This window comes from Prionailurus bengalensis, chromosome B4 (assembly GCF_016509475.1).
Source record: "Prionailurus bengalensis isolate Pbe53 chromosome B4, Fcat_Pben_1.1_paternal_pri, whole genome shotgun sequence".
Classification (NCBI taxonomy): Eukaryota; Metazoa; Chordata; class Mammalia; order Carnivora; family Felidae; genus Prionailurus; species Prionailurus bengalensis.
Genome location: NC_057358.1, coordinates 43,584,173 through 43,609,018, shown reverse-complemented (window position 1 = coordinate 43,609,018; position 24,846 = coordinate 43,584,173). Strand labels below are relative to the sequence as shown.

At 40.0% G+C, this 24,846-nt stretch overlaps 1 protein-coding gene across 1 annotated transcript in view; it reads left to right on the top strand.

Annotated features, from left to right (window-relative positions):
* The window catches only part of LOC122472424 (ovostatin homolog 2-like), a 56,444-nt gene that overhangs the window by 16,088 nt on the left and 15,510 nt on the right, over positions 1 to 24,846 (top strand). Inside the window, exons 10-23 of the mRNA XM_043561946.1 lie at positions 105 to 214; positions 554 to 712; positions 1,851 to 2,078; positions 2,832 to 2,886; positions 3,325 to 3,470; positions 3,848 to 3,997; positions 13,375 to 13,545; positions 14,538 to 14,682; positions 17,949 to 18,054; positions 18,710 to 18,938; positions 19,183 to 19,312; positions 21,863 to 21,981; positions 23,151 to 23,202; positions 23,978 to 24,061. Coding sequence (XP_043417881.1) covers positions 105 to 214; positions 554 to 712; positions 1,851 to 2,078; positions 2,832 to 2,886; positions 3,325 to 3,470; positions 3,848 to 3,997; positions 13,375 to 13,545; positions 14,538 to 14,682; positions 17,949 to 18,054; positions 18,710 to 18,938; positions 19,183 to 19,312; positions 21,863 to 21,981; positions 23,151 to 23,202; positions 23,978 to 24,061 — 1,884 coding nt within the window. The remainder of the gene's footprint in view (positions 1 to 104; positions 215 to 553; positions 713 to 1,850; positions 2,079 to 2,831; positions 2,887 to 3,324; positions 3,471 to 3,847; positions 3,998 to 13,374; positions 13,546 to 14,537; positions 14,683 to 17,948; positions 18,055 to 18,709; positions 18,939 to 19,182; positions 19,313 to 21,862; positions 21,982 to 23,150; positions 23,203 to 23,977; positions 24,062 to 24,846) is intronic.

The following is a 24,846-nucleotide window of genomic DNA, read 5'->3' as shown; positions in this document are numbered from 1 at the left end:
TCTCTGTATAGAAGTTTGCACATATCCCCTAAGCTATTTGTTCTTTTGAGATTCTAGATTAAACAATTCATCCTCCCTCACACTATTTTTTTAATTTCTTACAGGTGTGCAGATCAGTGAAAAGACTTCCATTTTTCTCACTCAATTGCTTGGGAGTGTGAGCTTTGAGAATATGGATTCTTTCTACAGAAGAGGAATTCCTTATTTTGGAACTGTAGGTTTGACTTAAAAATACATATTCTTATTTCATTTTCTGGGATCATGGATTGCCCTTTGAAAATTTCTGGACATCTTTTTCCTACTTTTATAACACACTTGTAGCCTCACGATGTCTGATAGATGAGAGAAAGTCCCTCACGGGGGAAGGAAAGCGATCAACACAATTATAGCTGTTTCCATCTTATGTATCTATTTAATAGACCATCTTTCTGTCTATTGGATTTTAATAAAATTACAAATAAGCGATCACATTTATGAATAGAAAATTCTTTCTCTATAGAAAGGTGATGTTTTGAGTTTTAAAAATTAATGCCTTTTTTTTTTTTTGGCACAGCTTAAATTTTCTGGACCTAATAATGTACCGATGGGGAACAAGCCATTGCGATTGGAGCTAAATAACAGATTTATAGGAAACTACACCACAGACGACAATGGGGAAGCTCTGTTTTCCATCGACACTTCAGATATATTCGATTCAGAGTTCAACCTGAAAGTAAGACACCAAAGAGTAGATAAGATCCCACAAAGTATTTGAGTGTTAGGAATTTTGAACATTAGGAATCTCCTAAAAGATCATTTATATTAAGTCGGGGCGCCTGGGTGGCGCAGTCGGTTAAGCGTCCGACTTCAGCCAGGTCACGATCTCGCGGTCCGTGAGTTCGAGCCCCGCGTCGGGCTCTGGGCTGATGGCTCAGAGCCTGGAGCCTGTTTCCGATTCTGTGTCTCCCTCTCTCTCTGCCCCTCCCCCGTTCATGCTCTGTCTCTCTCTGTCCCAAAAATAAATAAACGTTGAAAAAAAAATTTTTTTAAAAAAGAATATATTTTAGGGTCACCTGGGTGGCTCAGTCGGTTAACCGTCGACTTGGGCTCAGGTCATGATCTCGCAGTTCATGAGTTCGAGCCTCATGTCGGGCTCTGTGCTGACAGCTCAGAGCCTGGAGCCTGCTTCAGATTCTGTGTCTCCCTCTCTCTCTGCCCCTCTGCCACTCACACTCTGTCTCTCTCTCTCTCTCAAAAATAAATACAAACATTTAAAAAATATAAAATATATATATTTTTAAAAAGTTGCAACATTTCACGTATTTTATATGTCTCCTTGTTCATTAAATAATATGTAAGAATACTTACTCAAGAGGATGAGATAATAGCCTGGTACAATTGTTATAAAGTCTGTAACATCCAATATTTTCCTCCGAGACACCAGAAATAGTTCGTGAAGATGATTTGGCCTTTTTATCCCCTTTGATCATTTGATGCCTGGATAGGGGAGATACTACAATTTCCACTTTTCTGCTTCTTGAACAGAATTTTAGAGTTAAACAATTCATCCACGTTCAAATATAGCTGAAGGACACAGGGTGTAAGGCTATTCCCTGACTTCAGTTACAAAGTAAAAATAAACTAGCGTAGACCTAATAAAATATACATACAACTATGGTCATGTTTTGTACGCCAAAAAAGAAGAAAGGGTAATTATTATTTTACTTCCAATAACTTGATATTTGAAACGTCAGGCACAAACTAAGATTCCTCTCTACTGTGAAGAGATAAGAAGCCTTCCATTCTGGAATAATCCCTGTCCTTAAAAGTCTTTATAGCGCTAACATCCTTTACTTCTCTTTCCCTATTAGGCCACGTATATTCGACCTAAGAACTGCTATCCTCCCAGCTGGTTAGCGCCTGAGTATGTGGATGCTCATTTCTCAGTTTCACGCTTTTACTCCCGAACCAACAGCTTCCTGAAGATTGTTCCTGAACCAAAACAGCTTAGATGCAATCAACAGAAAACTGTTACTGTGTATTACACCCTAAACAAAGAAGCATATAGGGATGATTCCAGTATCAACTTTTTTTATTTGGTAAGTCTCCACTGATGGATCCTTGGGTCTTGTCTGATTGTCTGCTTAGCACAGGGCGGCTTGGAACGGGGACATCAATCATGTCATTGTTCCTGAGTGAGCAGACCCCACGTGGCTGTGACTACCCTTGGATCTGCTAAAAACAAACACAGAAACAAATCAATGAACACATAATAACATCCAAGGCAATTTCAATTTCCCTAAGGTTGAAAAACCTGCTGTTCAGAGTCCGCTCTTTTAAACATTCAGTTATAATTCACATCGAGTATCCATGACCCTTCACGAGAGTACAACATTAGGCAGAGACAAGAGAGTAAAGGGGAAGGCTAATTTTAATAAGCAGTAAAAGGAATGAGCCCTTTTGGCTCTGTCTCCATATTTATCCCTTTTGTCCTTATGAGGCAAAGGGAAAAAAAAAAAAAGTTACACTTTTCAGTTTACAAATAAGGGAACAGTGGTGGAGAAGTGACATGACTTGGCTTCCTTGAAGCGAGACAGTCTAAATAATTCAGGGCTTTGTACACTCCCTTGCCTGGTGAATTGCATATTATTTACCAAGTTGCTAGCACATAATAGACTTTCAGTTCATCATCGTCAGTTTCTGTGTTCTTTTCCAAGTGGTGCAGTTTTGCATTTGTTCGTAGAAGCTACCTTATCTTTGGAACAGAATTATCATCAGACCGTCATTAGCAATTTTTCAGATTCTGTTAGATAGCGTGATGTTACCCGTCGTGTTTCCTGTGCTCTGTCCAGGTGATGGTAAAAGGGGCTATCTTCCTCAGCGGACAAAAGGAAATCAGAAACAAAGGTAAACATAATACATTCATTCGTTTGTTTGTTTGTTTTTACGAGGTACTCTGCCTTCATTTTTCTTTCCTTCTAAGAAAATGTTACAGGGATAGAGTCAAGAGCACTTAACGTTAACGATTAGTGGGTGGAAAGCAATAGCATGACCCCAGGGTATTCTTCCAAATATTGCAGAGAAAGTGATTTCAACTCCTTTCAATCGTTGCCAGGCTGTCAGGCCCATTATAGAAACGTGCTCCGCCAAACCCAAATATTGTTCCCGCCTAAATTATGCAGTCTTTTTTATCTGCCCACGTCGTTCCCATTATTTAACTTGTTTGCCTTTAACACAAAGCCCAATTCGCTCCCGCTATCCATCAGCCATTCTCTCTTATCCAAGTGTAGCCAGTGAGCCAGGAAAGTTTTGGCACTAAAGTTAATGACATCTCCTACTACACAGCCTGGAATGGAAACTTCTCGTTCCCGATCAACATCAGTGCCGATCTTGCTCCTGTGGCTGTCATGCTTGTCTACACCCTTCACCCCAGTGGGGAAATTGTGGCTGACAGTGTCAGATTCCAGGTTGACAAGTGCTTTAAAAACAAGGTGATGTTTCTCCTATTTCTTTCCTGTCCTGAGAGAGAGGAGCGAAGCAGTTCTCTCCCCGCTGTCTCCTTCTTTACATGACTACTATCGCCTTTACGCGGTGATCTCACAATAAATGTCGGTGTGATTAAAACAGGCGGGATGAGGGGCGCCTGGGTGGCTAAGTCAGTTGAGCGACTGACTTCGGCTCAGGTCATGATCTCATGGTCCATGAGTTCGAGCCCCGCGTCGGGCTCTGTGCTGACAGCTTAGAGCCTGGAGCCTGCTTGGGATTCTGTGTCTCCCTCTCTCCTTGCCCCTCCCCCCCAAAAAATAAATAAAGATTAAAAAAAATTTTTTTATAAGTATCTTACTCTCCTTTTCTTCCTCCACTTTAGGTTAGCATGAAGTTCTCTAAGGAGCAGGGGCTACCTGGCTCCAACACGGATCTCTACCTTCAAGCAGCCCCTGACTCATTCTGCGCACTCCGGGCTGTGGATAAAAGTGTTCTTCTGCTGAAATCGGAACAACAGCTGTCAGCCGAAAGTGTAAGCTCTCTGATCTCCTCCTGTTCCTCGTTTTCATCTGGACTCCTTGCCTTTCAGCCGATGTGCTTTATTTGAGACGAAACAAGTTTTAGAATATCAAGTATTCTCCTCCTTTGTTCTCTCAGGGATTATACACTTTACTTTTCTTGAAACTTAAAGTTAAATCTCTGTGTTGGAAGAGACGCTTGGATACAGTCTACAGTTGTCTATTACCTATTAAGAGATCTTATATTCTCGTAAGCATTTCCAGACCAGCAATTCTAGAATTTCACATCAAAATTGTTTCCATTAATAACTGTTGGCTATTTTCCCTTTATTTTTTTTTTTTGGCACGAGGACATATAAATATTGAAAGGTATGATCCCATTTATAACTAATTGAAACACTAAAAATTTTTCTTCTGATTAAAATTATACTTATGGGGCGCCTGGGTGGCGCAGTCGGTTAAGCGTCCGACTTCAACCAGGTCACTGATCTCACGGTCCGTGAGTTCGAGCCCCGCGTCAGGCTCTGGGCTGATGGCTCGGAGCCTGGAGCCTGTTTCCGATTCTGTGTCTCCCTCTCTCTCTGCCCCTCCCCCGTTCATGCTCTGTCTCTCTCTGTCCCAAAAATAAATAAACGTTGGGGAAAAAAAATTTAAATAAAATTATACTTATTGTCTGAAGCTATTTGAACTGCTACAAGAAAATACCCCCAAACTAGGTAGCTTATAAACAACAGAAATATTTCTCACAGTTCTGAAGGCTGAAATTCTGACATCAGGAAGCTGGCATGGTCAGGCAAGGCCCCTCTTCTGGTTTGCAGACTCCTTGTGTCCTCACATGGTGGAAGGGACAAGGGACATCTCTCAGGCGTCTTTGATAAGGGCATTAATCTCACTCTCTACCCACTCCACTGAATCACCTCCCCAAGGCTCCACCTCCCAATTCCATCACTCTGGGCATGAGGATTTCAACATACAAGTTCAGACCACAGCACCTGTGTCCTGCGGAAAATGTGCAAAATACACAAAGGCAGAAAGAAGGAAATCTTTAAAATCATTCATAATCTTAACACTATGATAATTTGTTTTAATTTCACAAAATGGACTTTTATTATATAGATACGGACATTTCTGATGTAATTTTTTAAATCTCTTTTCTGAAGGCATATATATTTTACAAATGGGATCTCACTGAAAAACACAATTTAGTATTCTGCTTTTAACAATCTATAGTACATCCAGCTTTAAGTATAAATTATAAAAATTAATGACTTAATATACTAACAATTAATCATGACATAAGCTATACATTTTTTCCCAATGTCAAAGTTGAATACATTTAAATTTCTAATTGGGGTTGAGAAGCTTCTTTTTTTTTTTTTTTAAGTTTATTTATTTTTGTCAGGGGGAGGGGCAGAGAGAGACAGAGAATCCCAAGCAGACTCCGCACTGTCAGCACAGAGCCCAATGCAGGGCTTTCGAACTCAAGAACCAGGAGATCGTGACCTGAGCCGAAATCAAGAGCCGGATGCCTAATGGACTGAGCCACCCAGATACCCTGGAGCTAAGAAGCTTCTAACTGACTTCAGAGTCAGAAAAGTATCAACAAATAAAGGATAAACTTACCTATAAACATGGAAAATCTATATATACTTTTCTTCTAAGAATTTCATGGAGCCAGAGTAAATCATCTCTACTCATTCTTCCTACAACTGGAGGTAGCAAGGTCTTAGAAAAACCACCTTGAGAGGGGTGTCTGGGTGGCTCAGTCAGTTAAGCCTCCGACTTCAGCCCAAGTCATGCATGATCTGTGGCTCCTGAGTTCTAGCCCCGCATCGGGCTCTGTGCTGACAGCTTGGAGCCTGGAGCCTGATTCGGATTCTGTCTCCCTCTCTCTCTCGGCCCCTCCCCCACTTATACTTTCTCTCTCTCTCTCTCAAAAATAAACAAACATTAAAAAAATATTTAAAAAAAAAACACCCTGAGGAAAAACCATCTAGGGTCCACCAATAGAAAATTCCAGAAGCATTTCACCAGACCAGAAGATACAAGTGAATCAGAATATATCAGAGCCAAAGGAGGTTGCCCTTGTTTATTATCTATGGCCATATTAACAGTGTAAATCAAGCAATGTTATATAAAGGAGAACGTTCCTATTCATATTAAGTTTATAGTACTGTCAATATTATGTTATATAAGTTTACTTTTTAGTTTTAAATAATGTTAAAAGATACAAGGATTGTATAGAGAACTCTCATGTACTCTCTACCCAGATTCACCAGTTTTTAACATTATGCCACATCTGTTTTCTCTTTCCCATTCTCTCTCCCCCCTTTCTCTCTCTCCTCACTCTCTCTCTCTCTCTCTCACACACACACATATGTATATAGCCTTTCAAATTTTTTTTCTAAGCCGTTTGAGAGTGAGTAGAAAACTTCATGCTATATTATTCCTTAATATATCAGTGTTCATTTCCTAAAAGCAAGGATATTCTCCTGCATAATTACAATACAGTTATCAAATTTAGGATACTGCACATTGTTTCAGTACTTTCGATCTAATCTGCCAGCTATGTTCAAGTTTTGTCAGTTGTCCTCTATACCACACATTTTTCCTAATTTAGTGCAAGATCCAGGGCAGAATCGCATATTGCATTTGGTAGTCATGTTCCTTTAGTTTCCTTTAACCTGGAACAGAATCTTTCTTTGTCTCTAATCAATCTGACCTTTTAGAACAACATAAGCCAAGTAGTTTTTTAAATTGGATGTTCCCCATTTTAAGTTTGTCTGATGTTTCTCATGTTTGAGCCAAGATTATGCATCTCTGTCCAGAATACAGCGTGTAAGATACTGTGTGTTTTTCAAGGTACACAAGATGCAGTCGCGCATCTGGTGACGGTAATTTTAGTCACCTGATAAAGGTGTTTCCATATATCTCCACTGGCTATTTTGTTCCTTAAACTAATGAGCAATTTGTGCTTATTAAGACTCTTTGTACATCCTGCTTCTCATCAGGATTTCCTTGGAGTTAGCATCCATTCATAGTTTTTGCCAAAACCAATATTGGTATGAGAGTTGGAACACGATTTTCTAGTTCCCCCTCTTCCTCTTTACTTATGGATGCAGGAATATTTATTTCCCAACGTTTATAATTTTGAATTAATAATTCACAATTCAGGGGTGCCTGGGTGGCTCAGTCGGTTAAGCGTCTGACTTCGGCTGAGGTCATGATCTCATGGTTCAAGAGTTGGAGCCCCGCGTCGGGCTCTGTGCTGAGAGCTGAGAACCTGAAGCCTGCTTCGGATTTTGTGTCTCCCTCTCTCCTTCTTCCCCTCTCCCACTCATGCTCTGTCTCTCTCTCTCTCTCTCTCTCTCTCTCTCAAAAATAAAAATAAACATCTCAAAAATTTTTTAAATAATAATTCACAATTCATTACTATCCTTTATTTTTATGTTACAATTATCTTAAATTTTCCCAGGGGGAGCAGCTTCAAGTCGGTGCCGGTGTTCTTGTGACGTGCCCACATCATGGTTTTAGCAATTGCTGATTTTCTGGCGCAAGATGCTATAGGCCCATCTTGTACTTTCTTTGCTCCAGCCTTGAAAATAACTATTTTTCCAGGGATCCTTAATGCACTAGACAATCGAATGAATAGTGCTTATTTTATTTCTCTCTTCTTAAAATTTAATATCTATCCAGTTGATACAACATTATCTTTGCTGTGCTGGTTTGCAATACTGTCCCATAGACTGTATTTCTATTTGCAATTATATTTATTTCTGGAGTTTATATTCTATTCCACTGGTCTGCCTGTCTATGGATGGGTCGGCACCACAGTTTTAATTATGGAAGCTTTGTAGGGTGCATTAATTTTGGGGTAGAAATCAACTCCTCATCCTCATCCCCCAGCTCTTATATTTCAGAGTTTCCTTAGCTATTTTGCCATGTTTGATTTTCTGTAACAATTTTATCTTTAACTTGTCTAATTCCAGAAAACGTTCACTGATATTTTTTTATTGTGATTGTATGGAATTTATAAATCACATCAAGTACATCTTGATGGTGAAATGTCACATCAAGAACATGGAATGCCTTTTTCATTAGTTCAACTGTACTTTTACGTCTTTCGTGAATTTTAATTTTAAATAATTTTTATGTAGTTTCCTGTTACGCTTATCCAGAAGCAGGTTAACTTCTTTTGTTGCTATTGTGAATGAAGTTTTCTCTTCTATAACACATTCTACCTTGTTATGATTTGTGTATATGAGAGGTATTTTTTTGGAGAATAATTTTATAATTTTGCTAACTCGCTGAAATCCTTTAGTGATTTAGTTCTAGAAGTTGTTCTCTAGGCTTTCTAGGGATACTGCCATATTACCAACAAATAGCACAGAGCGGGAAGCGGGAAGCGGGCTCACTGACCGCGAGATCATGACCTGAGCCAAAGTCGGACGCTTAACCGGCTGAGCCACCCAGGCGCTCCCCTGATGATCTATTTTTTAAAAATTGCTTGCCTGATTGCAGTAGAACATTAAATTGCAGGAGAGATAACATCCTTGCCTTGTTCTGGACTCTAGCAGAATATCCTGTGCCTGGTGCTTTGTGCATGGTAGCTTCTTAATAATTTTATTTCTTTTGTAGAAATTGGTCTGCTTAAGCATTCTCTCTCTACTGGTGTCACTTTTGGCAATTTATATTTTCCCAAGAAATTAAGTCTTTCTATATAGGCTTTCAAATTTATTTGTACTGAGAAGTGCAAAGAAATCTCATGATACTTAAAAACTCTGTGCTGTATATCAATCGTTACACCCTTCTTTATTTTTTTCCTCTTTATGTAACTTTTATTTTGCATATTTTTAGTTTCTTCCTTTTTTTTCTCCTTATTAATTTGTTAGTGGTTTACCTGTTTTGTTGATTTTTTTCAACTTCAGATTTTGATTGATTAATTTGATCTAATATGGGCTTTTTGAAGTATTCTAACACATTAATTTTTGCTTGTGTCCATATAACTTCTTTATTGTTGCTTGTTTTGTTGATGTTATTTTTAACTTCTTTTACTTAGAAATTTGCATAATTTTCATTTACTTATATTTATTGGTTTAAGCGTTAAGGCCTACGAATTCTTCTCTGATCTCTACTTTTAAAGTATCCCTTAGGGGACGCCTGGGTGGCGCAGTCGGTTACGCGTCCGACTTCAGCCAGGTCACGATCTTGCGGTCCGTGAGTTCGAGCCCCGCGTCAGGCTCTGGGCTGATGGCTCAGAGCCTGGAGCCTGTTTCCGATTCTGTGTCTCCCTCTCTCTCTGCCCCTCCCCCGTTCATGCTCTGTCTCTCTCTGTCCCAAAAATAAATAAACGTTGAAAAAAAAAATTAAAGTATCCCTTAGATTGGATCTGTAGCAATTACATCATCATTTTTCAGAAATTCTATACTATCTGCATTTAGCCTTTCCCTGAAAACTTACTTAGTGAAGCATTCTATAATGTATATGTAGACAGGCCTACCTATATGGGGATTTTCGTTTTAATTTCAAGTTATCCTGCCTCGTGATCAGTAATCTTTCTACTTTATGGAAACTACTGATTTTTTTTCTGCGTGCCCAAATGTAGCAACAGAGTCTGAGAATGCTTCACTTGTATTCAGAAGATGCAATCTCTTTTATCGGTTCGTTTTCTATCTGTAAGATCTAATTTGTTTCCAAGTTTTTATTTATATTCCAGATAGTTAACATACGTGTAATATTAGTTTCAGGTGTGCAATATAGTGAGTCCACACTTTCCTACAACACCAGGTGCTCACCACGACAAGTGCACTCCTTAATTCCCTTCATCTATTTAACCCATCCCCCATCCACCTCCCCTCTGGTAATTGTCCGGTTGTTCTCCACAGTTAAGAGTCTGTTTCTTGGTTTCTCTCTCTCTTTTTTCCCCCTTTGCCCATTTGTTTTGCTTCTTAAGTTCCACATAAGAGTGAAATCATATGGTGTTTATCTTTCTCTGACTTATTTCGTGTAGCATAATACTCTCTAGCTCCATCCACGTCATTGCAAATGGCAAGATTCTATTGTTAGTTTTTTTTTTTTTAATTTTTTTTCAATGTTTATTTATTTTTGGGACAGAGAGAGACAGAGCATGAACGGGTGAGGGGCAGAGAGAGAGGGAGACACAGAATCGGAAACAGGCTCCAGGCTCCGAGCCATCAGCCCAGAGCCCGACGCGGGGCTCGAACCCACGGACCGCGAGATCGTGACCTGGCTGAAGTCGGACACTTAACCGACTGCGCCACCCAGGCGCCCCTGTTATTTTTTAAATACACTTGACTTGTACTGAGAGTAGTGTGTTAAACTACTCTGTAAAGAGTGTTTCTGTCTACCTCCCCTTGCACCTTCTGCTGTTTCTACTTTGCATAAATGACTGCTGTATTTTTTTTTAATTTTTTTTTAACGTTTATTTATTTTTGAGACAGGGAGAGACAGAGCATGAACGGGGGAGGGGCAGAGAGAGAGGGAGACACAGAATCGGAAGCAGGCTCCAGGCTCTGAGCGGTCAGCACAGAGCCCGACGCAGGGCTCAAACTCACGGACCGTGAGATCATGACCTGAGCCGAAGTCGGACGCTTAACCGACCGAGCCACCCAGGCGCCCCAAATGATGGCTGTATTATCTGGTGCACAGATATTCATTACTCTTGTCCCTTTATTGTGCAATGGGGGTTTCAGCACTACAAAGTGCCCTTTTCTATCTTATTTGATGCCTTTTGTCCTTAATTCTACTTTGTCTAATATCAAGATCATTACAACCTCTGCTTTCTTATTAATTTCCTTTACCTACACTGCAGTTTTAGTATCTTGAAATATTGTATTTTATAGGTTTTTTCTAGAAGTATAGTGTTGGATTTTGCTTTAAAAAAAGCTTTTTAGAAAAGAATTAAGTCTATTTACTTATATTGATATGAGTGATATCATCAACTCTATCATAACAGGCATCAACTCTATCATAACGTTTTTGTTATAATTACTGTGCAACATTTAAATTTAGTTTATTTCTTTTTTTAAATGTTTATTTTGGAGAAAGAGAGTGAGCGAGGGAGGAACAGAGAGAGAGGGAGACAAAGGATCCAAAGCGGGCTCTGCGCTGAGAACAGAGAGCCGAATGAGGGGCTCGAAATCACAAACCGAACCTGAGACCATGACCTGAGTGGAAGTCGAACGCTTAACTGACTGAGCCACCCAGGCACCCCAAATTTATTTTATTTCTTTAGCTTTTTGAGTTTTTCTTTGCTCTAGATGGTTTCAAATTTCTTCCATTTAACTGAGGTTTAATTTTTATTTTAGTGATCGTCTTTGTGTTTATATCTTTTATAAAACTCTAATCTCACTTTTTTCTTGCCTAACCTTTAAATCTGACCAGTCATTTTTAAGTAGTATCTTTTGACTCCTTCCTATTATCTCTACCACAGTCAATAACTTTATTGTACTTTCACCTTTTCTCTCATGTTAAAGTTGCATCTTTACTTCTTTGTCAAAACATCCTATGTTTACATTCTACTTTTCTCTTCAAACGCACCGAGTTTCGCCCATTGCCTTAGCCACCCTTTGGTTGCCCAAAGCTCTTTTATACTAGACTCCTCAGAAGGTCACCTGGGTAGAGAATTCCCTGAATTTCGCATTCACAATTCTTTCACTAAAGCTTTGTTGTGGGAAGGACAAGTTATCGATATTTTAAACTCTTGGTTCCCACTTTCTTTAAATTTCTTGAAAATGCTGCTACCCTATTGGAATTGCTTCAAATCTTCCTTTTAAGGACACTGACATAAGTCTACTTCGCGTGCCCTTGTAAATTATTTGATTTTTTTGCCTGAAGGGCTTGGCTTTCTCCCTTTATATTTAAAATCTAATATTTGGGGGGCGCCTGGGTGGCGCAGTCGTTAAGCGTCCGACTTCAGCCAGGTCACGATCTCGCGGTCCGGGAGTTCGAGCCCCGCGTCAGGCTCTGGGCTGATGGCTCAGAGCCTGGAGCCTGCTTCCGATTCTGTGTCTCCCTCTCTCTCTGCCCCTCCCCCGTTCATGCTCTGTCTCTCCCTGTCCCAAAAATAAATAAAAAACATTGAAAAAAAAAATTTTTTTTAATTAAAAAAATTAAAATAAAATAAAACCTAACATTTTTAGTAAAACACCTCTCAGAATCTGTTTGGGAGATGTTTTACCAGCTAGTCAGTAGACCCATGCATTGGGTAAACTCATTTTTTATTTCCAGAATTTGTCTGGAATTATAATTTTAAATATTAGTTTTTCCATTTTCCTCTTTCTAGAAAAACTCTGTAAGCAATATTGGATCTTCTTTGCCTGCTTTCCAAGTCAACTGCTTTGCCTGTGACTCATTTTAATTTATTTTCCTCTTCTTTTTATTCTTTTTTCTTTATTTTTATGTTGCTTTTTAAAGCTTTCTTTCAATCTATTTTTTCTTGAGCTCTGTATAATTTAGAGTTTATATCTGATAGTAATTTGACTATTTCTGACTTTAATAAATTATCATTTTATTTCTTCCTAGGTCTTTCTCATTTCCTTTCTTTCTTTATTGAATTTCCAATTCATGGTGCTTTTTTTAGTACCCCCAGTGAATGTTTAAGAATATTTGGTTTAGGGGTGCCTGGAGCCAGTTAAGCGTCCAACTTCGCCTCAGGTCATGATCTCACCGCTCATGGGTTCGAGCTCCATGTGGGCTGACAGCTCAGAGCCTGGAGCCTGTTTCAGATTCTGTGTCTCCCTCCCTCTCTGACCCTCCCCCGCTAGTGCTCTTTATCTCTCTCTCTCTCAAAAATAAATAAACATTAAAAAAAATTTTAAGAATATTTGATTTATATGAAATGTTTTTGGTTTTTCTTTTTTTTGGTATAGCTTTTTCTCTATTTGTTCAGTTAGTGACTTTAGCAGACAAGTTGCATCAGCTGAAATGTTTTGATTTTCATTTTCTCCTTTATCTTATAGCAGTTTGGTACGGAATTAATTTTTTTCCAGTTCTTGATATGTTTGTGGACAGTGTTCATTGATAAAGAGTGACTTTTTCAGTTATTTTAATGAAACGCTATTTGTTTAATAACAAATACTGTTGCTGGTGGAAATAGGAGTGGAGAATGTTATCCTACATGCTATCCTAAATCCTGAACCAAAGCTGAAAACTTTATGAACATGACATTGACCACCTAAAACAAAACTGAAGTTTCCCTCTTCTGGAAGGATGAGTTGACAAAAAATGTTGGATTAAATATTATGGCTATGCTCTTAAAATAAAGAGAAGATTATTATGGAACTAAAAAGTATTTAAAATACTTGCCAATTTTGTAAAAATAAAAGAGGAATGCTTAAAACCATTGGGAACCATGTGATTTTTCTCATAGGTGTACGATCTGCTTCCACATGTGGAACTGTATGGTTATTTCTATCATGGCCTCAACCTTGATGATGGCAAGTTTGACTCTTGCATTCCTCAGAAGGATATATTCTACAATGGTTTGTATTATATACCTGTAAGCAACTATGGGGATGGAGACACCTATGATATTCTCAGGGTAAGATCACTTAAGACTTTAAAAATTATTTCATTTCAATTTTAATTGTAGCATTCATAATGCATATCTGTGTTTTATTAAATGTGTCGTTTTCTTCCTATTCTTGGAGACTGGTGTCAGTAATCTCTTTCAAGATGACTCAGAAACTATCTTATAAAAAGATATTAAGGGGTGCCTGGGTGGCTCAGTCAGTTAAGGGTCTGACTTCGATTCAGGTCATGATTTCATGTTTCATGAGTTCGAGCCCCACGTCGGGCTCTGTGCTGACAGCTCAGAGCCTGGAGCCTGCTTCGGATTTTGTGTCCCTCTCTCTCTCTGCCCCTCCCCTGCTCACGCTCTGTCTCCCTCTGTCTCTCAAAAATAAGCAAAAGATTTTTAAAAAGGTATTAATTTTTGTGGATTTTCTCCCTCTTTTGTTAAAAATAAGTGGCAGTGAAATTATAAAACTTTGTGTTCGAAGTAATGAGCCAGTCTTCAATTTATTGCAATAAATGTTACACAGAAATTACCAAACCAAGAAGCTGAAATATAGTCCAGGCTCCATCAATTAGATCCGCTGAAGTCTCCATAAGAGGAGTCAGAAGGCATGGAAGAAAAAGGGCTAGACAGACTTTAGTTTAATCTACAAGGGACTGTGCATTGCATGTGTATATACCTATGTGTTTGCATCTGTTTGACGTTAATTTGGGTGATGATAGTGCTTACCTCATAAGTATTTTTCCCTTTGCATTAAATGGAGAATGACTTAAAATACTTAGCAAAATCCTGGCACATACATGCTAGATAAATCATAATGCTTATCACTTTTGTTCCAAATTAAAGACTTTCCATATATCAAACAGAGCTGACTTGACTTCTAAAATCCCACACCCTTGCTAACAGAGGAAACCTCTATCATCTGTTTATCATTATAATATATAGTTGGTAGGCCTTTTTTTAGGTCTTGCATGAAAGAAACGCACAGCTTTCTTTTGTTGTTTGTTTCTTTGAAGGCTATGGGTCTGAAAGTCTTTACCAACCTTCATTACCGGAAACCGGAAGTATGTTCAATGGAGGGAAGGATGCCATTCCTCAGGCCATTGCATCTAGACGCAGAAGGATATGGGCCATTATACAGTGCCCCATCTAGAATTGCATGTGGGTATCACCTCACGCCAGTCAGAGTGGCTAAAATGAACAAATCAGGAGACTATAGATGCTGCGAGGATGTGGAGAAACGGGAACCCTCTTGCACTGTTGGTGGGAATGCAAACTGGTGCAGCCACTCTGGAAAACAGTGTGGAGGTTCCTCAGAAAATTAAAAATAGACCTACCCTATGACCCAGCAATAGCACTGCTAGGAATTTACCCAAGGGATACAGGAGTACTGATGCATAGGGGCACTTGTACCCCAGTGTTTACAGCAGCACTTTCAACAATAGCCAAATTATGGAAAGAGCCTAAATGTCCATCAGCTGACGAATGGATAAAGAAATTGTGGTTTCTATATACAATGGAATACTACGTGGTAATGAGAAAGAATGAAATATGGCCTTTTGTAGCAACGTGGATGGAACTGGAAAGTGTTATGCTAAGTGAAATAAGTCATACAGAGAAAGATAGATACCATATGTTTTCACTCATATGTGGATCCTGAGAAACTTAACAGAAGACCGTGGGGGAGGGGAAGGGGAAAAGAAAAGGTTAGACTTGCATGTGGGTAATCTAGAATTTTGTGTCTTAGAGACGGCTAAAAGAGTGTGTGGAACTGGGTGTATTTGTGATAAAACTATAAAAATTGGGATTTATATGTGAATTAGGCCATGTTTTTGACTACAACTAGACATCCTGCAGGATAAGGCAGACTAGAGATGGTTTTTGGGTTTGGGTTTGGGTTTTTTTGTTGTTGTTGTTCAAAGGAAGAATTAGCTTCGGATGTACAAGGAAGTTTATTTTTATCGGTAGAACACAGAATCAGCAGTGTTTAAGAGCAGGCTATGTGTCGTGATGCGGGAGGGACAATCATTGTAAGTGAGTGTGATACAGGAGAAGGTGTCCTGATGGGGCCCTTATACCTGTATTACGTGTAAACCACAGTCCACAGGGTTCAAGAAAGAAGGCATTTTGATTCCCAGATAGCCGAAAAGCTGGCATCAGAGACGTGAGTTCAAATAGTAGTCCGTTTCCTATTGAAAGGGCTGTAAACACAAAAATCAGCCATCATCTTAGGCCAATGAGGTAATGAGACAGATGTTCGAAACGGGAATGTCGTCAGGAAAACAAATGAAACAAGATCATCGGAATGGGACTAAAATCAAAGCTGAATTCCAGATCTGAAAATACGTGAATAACACCCACAAATCCCCCTACACAATGTCGAGTGAGTCCAGTAGTCGAAGTGGGGCTGATCCTGAAGATGAGTACCAGAAACTACTGGAGAAAAATGAAAGCCCTAACAACTTCATGCAAGGGTGGATTCAGCGGGTACTCAAGAGACCCTAGAAGTGTAGAGTTTAAAACCGCTTCGAAGTCCTAGTCAAGAGGTTGAAGCTCTGCACTTTTTTTTTTCTGCTACTCGATGACACTATATTCAGTAATCTTTATCAGACACATTTAAACTGCTTAGTATCTTTCAATGAAATATACTGAACCCCAAGGTCATCCCCCGTAATGTCCTCCTTCTTCAGTTATTCATTTGTTAACTCACTCAACAAACATTTATTGAGGCCAGGTACGGAGTTACGCATCGTAAAGGCAGTGGCTTCATCTCGGCTTTTCTGGAACTTTTAGTCTCACAGGGAAGCATGACAAGTGAAACAGGAACACCGAAAACCTGGGAAGAGTGCACGAAATGGGAAGAAAGTAAACAGGAGACATAAATTCCTCCGGGGCCTGTTAAATCCTTGGCATTTATGCCAAGACGTGAAAGATGAATGATTGTACATCGCAAAAGACTTGGAAGCGCATTCCAAGCAGTGAGGGAAGCACTATGCAAGACCAGCGAAGAAAACAAAAGTGTTTCAGGGAGGCAGAAGGATGGCTCAAAGGCAAGAGTAAAGATAGCCCAAGCAAGAGGGATAGACAGCTCAGGAAGACCTTATAGGGCATTGAAAGCGCTTACAATTCATTTCAGTGAAATAATACACTATTGACAAGTTTTTCCGCCATCTAATATGTGTTTTTATTTATTTTTTTTAATTTATTTTTTTTAACGTTTATTTATTTTTGAGACGAGAGAGGCAGAGCATGAACAGGGGAGGAGCAGAGAGAGAGGGAGACACAGAATCCGAAACAGGCTCCAGGCTCTGAACTGTCAGCACAGAGCCCGACGCGGGGCTCGAACCCACAGACCGTGAGATCGTGACCTGAGCCGAAGTCGGACGCTTAACCGACCAAGCCACCCAGGCGCCCCTAATATGTGTTTTTAAAAGATATCTCTGGCTGCTCTATGGAAAAGGGGATTGGGATTTGGGCTGCTTGTGTGAAATATTCTAAATGCTAGTAATTAAACTGAGAGACGGCAGTGCTGGGACTACCATAAAAAGGCAGTGGAAATAGAGAAACATGGATAGATCTGAGAGCTGTTTTCAGGCCATTTTTATCAAATTGGTTAGGATAGAAAACGCAGAAAGGGGGTCTGGGATCAAGGGCAATTCTTAAGTCTCTGATTTGGGTAAGGGAGTGGATTTTGGTACTTTTCAGGGAGACAGGAAATACTAGAGAGGAGAAGGGGGTGTATATAATGAGCTTACCTTTGGAACAGTTTCATTTGAAATGTCTGTAAAGTATCCAAGAAGAAATGTCCAGGTTGGAGATGCAGAGCTGGGGGGGGGGGGGGTGCGGGGGGAGACCTCAGCACACGTATTGTAATGGCGCCATGTGTGGGAATGTCAATGGGGAGACAGTGCCTAAAGAAGAGAAGAGGTCTTAGAAACCAGAGCTCTTAGAAACCAGTCAAAGAGGGGGAGATCACAGAATGGGGAGAATGGGAGTGGCCAAAGAGAAGAAAACCAGAAGGATGTGGTGTCACGAAGGTTAACGGGAATGACTATTTAAAAAGGACGCAGTGATTAAGAATGCCGGTTACAGCCTAGAGGCCAAGTAAGTGCAAGATACCAGAATGTCAAATGAGAAGCTCAATTCAGGAACAAACATCACTTTCTCTAAATCTGGCCCTGGAGGCACACTGTAGCCCGGTTGTTATTTTTGTCGGTTTGTTGCGGTTTTGAATAATGGCAGAGATTTGAACGCCAAAATGCCGATGCCTAGGTGTAGATATACATTTATTGGCAATGAGCCCCGGGAGCAAAGCCCTATTTTGCTTCACATTAAGGATGGGTGACTAACGACATAGCTTATAGGTATGTGCCTTTGAAACACATACCTTCATTCTCTCCAGATAAAGCATTTCTCTTGTCTTTTAGCTGGTGGAGGCCTGAAGGAGAATTTTGACTATGTAGAACAGGCTATAATAGAAACGGTAAGAACAAACTTCCCAGAGACGTGGATATGGGACCTCGTCAGTGTCGAGTGAGTGTTTGAGTTTTCTCTCCTGCGTTTATTTCTATTTTCTTTTCGTTGTTATTTCTTAAACTTCACCATCGGCCGTATAAAGCAATACCGTATTGGGGCGCCTGGGTGGCGCAGTCGGTTGAGCGTCCGACCTCAGCCAGGTCACGATCTCGCGGTTCGTGAGTTCGAGCCCCGCGTCGGGCTCTGGGCTAATGGCTCAGAGCCTGGAGCCTGTTTCCGATTCTGTGTCTCCCTCTCTCTCTGCCCCTCCCCCGTTCATGCTCTGTCTCTCTCTGTCCCAAAAATAAATAAACGTTGAAAAAAAAATTAAAAATAAATAAATAAATAAAGCAATACCGTATTTGTAAAATTCATTGGTAGGTCCTGACCACGTTATTTTTTTTTCCTCTAGCATTGTTTCTCATTTATTAATCTCATGCAGGCAGATGCAAGCTGCTTCAGCTTTTTTTTAAATCGTGCAGTGTTCAAAGCAATTTGCCATTTTTAAAGATAAATTTGATACAAATACGGCTTTCAAGATTGTTATCTAATGCCCTGTCTAAACATTTGAACTTACTTTTAACCTTCAGTTAATACGTTTTTGCTTGCTCTGCCCTACGTTTAGCTTCCTTGTGTAGACAAGGAATGCATTTTATCAATGATGTCTCCTTAGTTCCTCAGGTTCAGCAAACATGTCCTTCCTCGTCCCTGATACCATAACCCAGTGGCAGGCAAATGGCTTCTGTGTGAATGGTGACGCTGGCTTTGGCATTTCATCAACAGTCACTCTGGAAATCTCCCAGCCTTTTTTTGTTGAAATGACTTTGCCCTTTTCAGTTGTTCGAAATGAACAATCCGACTTGGTTGTCAGTGTCCTCAGCTACCTGAGTACATGTGTAGAGGTAAGTTGTTCCCTTCAATCTGGACACGAACTCTACCAACGCCAAAAGATCTCTCAATAATTTCCTTGAATATTGCCCTAGTCTCTTTATTCTCAAATGCAAAAATGGCATTATCAAGTTATAAGACCTGTTCCCATAGTTTTTTGCTAGCAAATTGGCTAATTTTCTCAAGATGGAAAGAGGAATCGTAGCAGCAAAGTTTCTAGAATGCCACCCTCATTGCTTGACTGGTTTTTTTTTTCAGATTTCGGTCCGGCTGGAATCATCTCAGTATTTTGAAGCAAATATCAGCACCCCTAAAAACAATGGCAGTGAGATTATCCAAGCTGGAGAGAAGAAAACGTATGTCTGGACTCTTCTACCGAAGACATTGGGTAAGTCAATGGGTATGCCAATCCCTCATGGAAAACCAGCCCTTTTGTTTTTTAACTTTTTTTCTTTACTTTTATTTCCAGTATAGTTAACACAAAGCGTTATATTAGAGTCAGGTGTACAATAGAGTGAGTCAACAATTCTATACATTATTCAGGTCTCATCATGGTAGGTGCAGTCTTAATCCCCAGGATGGGTGAAATAGATGTAGGGAAAAAAACAGCCTACTTTTATGGCCTTCATTTATTTTCCTTAAATCCTCTATACAAACATGGTTTTCTCCCTCACATTTTGTAAGTCTCATTTTTGTAAATATTTTTAAAATATTTTTTTTAAATGTTTATTTATTTTTGTGAGAGAGACGGCACGCAAGTAGGGGAGGGGCAGAGAGAGCAGGAGTCACAGAATCCAAAGCAGGATCCAGGCTCTGAGCCATCAGCACAGAGCCCGATGTGGGGCTGGAACCCCTGAACCATGAAATCATGACCTGAGCCGGAATCAGACGCTTAAACGACTGAGCCACCCAGGTGCCCCTCCTCTTTGTAAATTTTCAATTAAAAATCCTATTTTGATCATCTCTTTTCCAGTTGCTAATGCAAAGCCACCATTCATTTGTAGAAAAGCATAACATGATTTAAATACACTAGAAATGTAGGGGCGCCTGGGTGGCGCAGTCGGTTAAGCGTCCGACTTCAGCCAGGTCACGATCTCGCGGTCCGGGAGTTCGAGCCCCGCGTCGGGCTCTGGGCTGATGGCTCGGAGCCTGGAGCCTGTTTCCGATTCTGTGTCTCCCTCTCTCTCTGCCCCTCCCCCGTTCATGCTCTGTCTCTCTCCGTCCCAAAAATAAATAAACGTTGAAAAAAATTAAAAAAAAAATACACTAGAAATGCCAATTTTCATGATCTATCAAATCCATATGTCTTGTCCCAAAAGGAGGTTATATTTTCATTAATGTTGCTCAGGTCCTCCACTTCTAACTTGCTCCTTCACCCATCATCGTGGACGTGTGTCACCTATACCAAAATTACTCCTCAATCATGATGATTGCCAGGACTTCTAAATTTGCTAGATATATCATGAAACATCAAAAACAGTGAACCCTTGGATGGAGATCAGACACTGAGAAGAGTATTTTCTTCATGCATGTGTTATCTGCAATATAGAAAAATAAATTTGGAAGTATCTTGTTGAAAACATAAGGGAAAGGAAAGTTAAAAAAAACTAGTAAACAAAATGTTAGATGCGATAGATCCATGATACTCATTATCGCTGATGTAAAAAATTGTCATTAAAATTTCCTTTATTTCATGTTCCATGTTCATTGTGTTATTGCAGGCAGCAAAGAGTTTATTTATGCGATTATTTCGGTTCACCTGTGATGTTGGTGTGACTAAAACTACTTTCCCTGTTAGATTTTGTTTCTCGATTTTTCTGACTACACTTAAGTCTTCAAAAATCTTACCCTGGCAATTGAGGTAGAATACTATTTGGCATGTTTTATGGTAAGTTTTATGGCATTAAGTGGGGGACACAGTTCTAAGAATAGAGAATCAAAGTCGTTCTTAAAAGGAAACAAATGAAACAAAACACAGCAACAAGTAAAAACAAGAACAGTAATTGGTTATATGTATTGGTATATAGGCATACAGTAATAGGAAGCCGAAAGAATTATCTTTTTCAATCTTCCAATTTTTACAAGCAATGACACTGAAGATCAGTTTTAATTACATGACCCATGATTCACTGGGAGTTAAAAACAATGGATTCCTTACTAGCACTGACTTAAATCCAGTGCCCTTTCCACTATGTCATATTTTACTATTTGTGTTTGTTCAAACTTGGGAAAAGTGAGGATCCCTGGTTATTTGATGTTCTGTCCCCATATTGGTATACGTAACCTTTATCGACAACCAATTATCAAGGAATTTGCTCTGTTGGCTTTACAAATTATTATTTTTCCTTAAAATATTTTACTTTTTAATTAGATAAATGAATCATTTATTTTTTTTGTTGGGTTGGTTTTTAACTTCTTTTTTATTTGAGTAGAGTAGGCACACTGTGCGACATTAGTTTCAAGCGTAAAACTTAGTGATTGAACATCTCTATGGTATAACCACCATCCGTCTCCATACAAGGCTACTACAATGTCATTGACTATACTCCCCATGTTGTGCCTTTTATTCCCGTGATTTATTCATTCCATGACTGGAACCCTCTCCTTCACGCATTTTGCCCATTACCCCACCCCCTTCCCTCTGGCAACTATCAAGTTGTTTGTATTTAGATCTGATTCTTTTTGTTTGTTTCTTTGTTTTGTGTTTTACATAATGAATCATGTATTTAACATAAGGATCTTGAAACAGCTAAAACAGAGCGTATCAAATCATCTTCAGGCAGGAGAAAGAACAAATTATTTTGGTCAAGCACAAATACGATGATAGTATGTATTCAGTTCATCCAATTCAAGATGTGGTTCGTAGAGTCTAACCATTTCCCATTACAGAAGAGGCCTATGGTCAACAATTTAACTTATATTCAGGAATGTTTTCCAGGTAAAGTGAATATCACGGTAGTTGCTGAGTCCAGACAAAGTAGTGCCTGCCCCAAAGAAGCAACTGATCAGCAGAATCTAAACTGGAAAGATACTGTGGTCAAAAGTCTATTGGTGGAGGTATGTACATGCAAAACTGTCAGGCTCTTTCTGATAAGCAATGGGTTAAATATAGGGAGGCATTCTTCTTGCATATACTTAATGAATTGAGTATAGTGACTTTTGACACAAAACATATCATTTTAGATGATTTAAAGCAGCAGGAAAATTCATCCTTTGTTTAATTAATATCTGACCCAGGATAGTAAAGCTTAATATCTGAAACAGGCTTGATATTTTTTGCTTCCTCCCGACTCGTGGTTCCTGTAGACCTGTTGCTCTTCCCTTCCTTTTTTTTTAATTTTTTTTTTTTTTACATTTTATTTATTGTTGAGAGAGAGAGAGACAGAGCACAAGTGGGGGAGGGGCAGAGAGAGAGGGAAACACAGAATCCGAAGCAGGCTCCAGGCTCTGAGCTGTCAGCACAGAGCCCGATGTGGGGCTCGAACCCACGAACCGTGAGATCATGACCTGAGCCGAAGTCAGTTGCTTAACCGACTGAGCCACCCAGGTGCACCTTCCCTTCCTTTTTTTTAACCGACTCTTAAATCCGAGACAAATCTACTTGTCCTACACTCTGGTGTAGATCCCATCATCCTCAAAAAGAATTAACAGGGGCGCCTGGGTGGCGCAGTCGGTTAAGTGTCCCACTTCAGCCAGGTCACGCTCTCGCGGTCCGTGAGTTCGAGCCCCGCGTCGGGCTCTGGGCTGATGGCTCAGAGCCTGGAGCCTGTTTCCGATTCTGTGTCTCCCTCTCTCTCTGCCCCTCCCCCGTTCATGCTCTGTCTCTCTCTGTCCCAAAAATAAATAAAAAACGTTGAAAAAAAAATTTTTTTAAAAAAAGAATGAACAATTCTCAGTAGATAATTCTCACCTCGCCTCTTGGTCCTACTCCACAAAACACTGTCATTTGTCATTGGAGATGCTGGACGGGATCGGGGGGTCGACAGTGTCCCACGATGATATCGAAGTTATCTCTGTTCGAACAACGGGAACACAGAGTCTAAAGTAGATCTTTGTACTACACAGTGACTTCCAAATTTAAACAAAAGGGGTCAATGAATGGATCATCTCCCGGGGACAAACATGGGCCAGTCGTGCCTCTCTGAGCTGATTCTGGATTACGTTTCCTACATGGAAGGTGCCCCAGACTCATTACTTTGTGCTTGTCTTTGTTTACTCTTTGACAGCCTGAAGGTATTGAAAACGAAATGACTCAAAGTTTCCTTATCTGTACACAAGGTAAGAGACTCTTTTAGGTGGTCAAATCAGTCCCAAAGAAAATTTGTCAACAGAGTCAACTTATTTCCTTTAATTACACATTAGTTCCCTGGCCACACTGAGTAATTTCAGTGATTTCATGTTAAGTCCTAACGGGGGATGATTTTATTTCATCCCTTACCTTCATTGTACAATTTTGGCTGACCAAAAGTATAATTTGTGAGAATTTTGTTGTCAGTTCATCTATGACATTGGTCTGCCTCAACCCGTTTTCCCATTTTACATATTTTTTGGCTCCTCTTGCCATATGATGTGTTGCACAGCATTGGACAGAGGAAGATCAGGACTGGGAGAAAGTAACCCACAGACACATCACCACCGCTCAGTCACCTGCTTTGTGGCCATCTTGTTGATGATGATCTGATGTTAGTGGGAATCTCCAAACTTTGCCTTCTGTGTGTGCTGTTTTATATGTCATAGTCAGTAGCTTTTTACATTTTTTTTCACACATAAGGAGTTTAGGCACTCTACTAATGGAAACTAAGGGCCATTATCTAATACACACACACACACACACACACGCACGCACACACACACACACACACACCATTCTCTGAATGTATTATTATTCTAAACGAGATCAGAGATTTCAATTTCATCTTTCTAATAAGCAACTTGCAAAATAAAAGTCAATAATGGAATCTGTTTCCTCATATGTTTGCCCTACGTATCTGGCTGCTATTGTCTGTAAAAGAAAGGTATCACATTATCTTTTTTATCAATATTTTCCATCTAGGGACCAAAGTCTCCAATCAGGTCATTTTGGACTTGCCAAGCAATGTGGTAGAAGGATCATCCAGGGCCTTTTTCACTGTTGTGGGTACGTTGGCCAAATCTTGTCTTTCACAATGAGTTGAAAATTTTGATGGAGGTGATCTTAAAAAAATAATCCTCAAAATAACAGAATGGAGAGATTTCTCTAAACTATTAGTTGGAGGGAAGGATTGTTGAAGGTCATTCTCTATGCTTATTTCCATGTGGGATCTGAAAGGAGCACCTGGGTGCCTCAGTCGATGAAGTGTCCAACTTCGGCTCAGGACATGATCTCGTGGTTGATGGGTTCGAGCCCCACATCGGGCTCTGTGCTGACAGCTCGGAGCCTGGAGCCTGCTTCAGATTCTGTGTTTCCCTCTCTCTCTACCCCTCCCTCACTAGTGTTCTGTCTCTCTCTGTCTCCCTCTCTCAAAATAAATAAACATTAAAAAAAATTCTAGTTAGCTACATATAGTGTAATATTGGTCAGGAGGAGTAGAATTTAGTGATTCATCACTTACATAGAACACTCAGTGCTCCTTACAAGTGCCCTCCTTAGTACCTATCACCCATTTAGCCCATTCCCCCCCCACCTCTGTCCATCAACCCTTAGTGTTTTCTCTATTGTTAAGAGTCCCCTGGGGCACCTGGGTGGCTCCATTGGTTGAGCATCCCCCTTGGGCTGAGGTCATGATCTCCCAGTCTGTGAGTTGGAGCCCCACATCGGCTAACAGCTCAGAGCCTGGACCCTGCTTCAGATTCTGTGTCTCCTTCTCTCTCTGCCCCTCCCCCGTTCATGCTCTGTCTCTCTCTGTCTCAAAAATAAACATTTTAAAAAATTTTTAAAAGAGT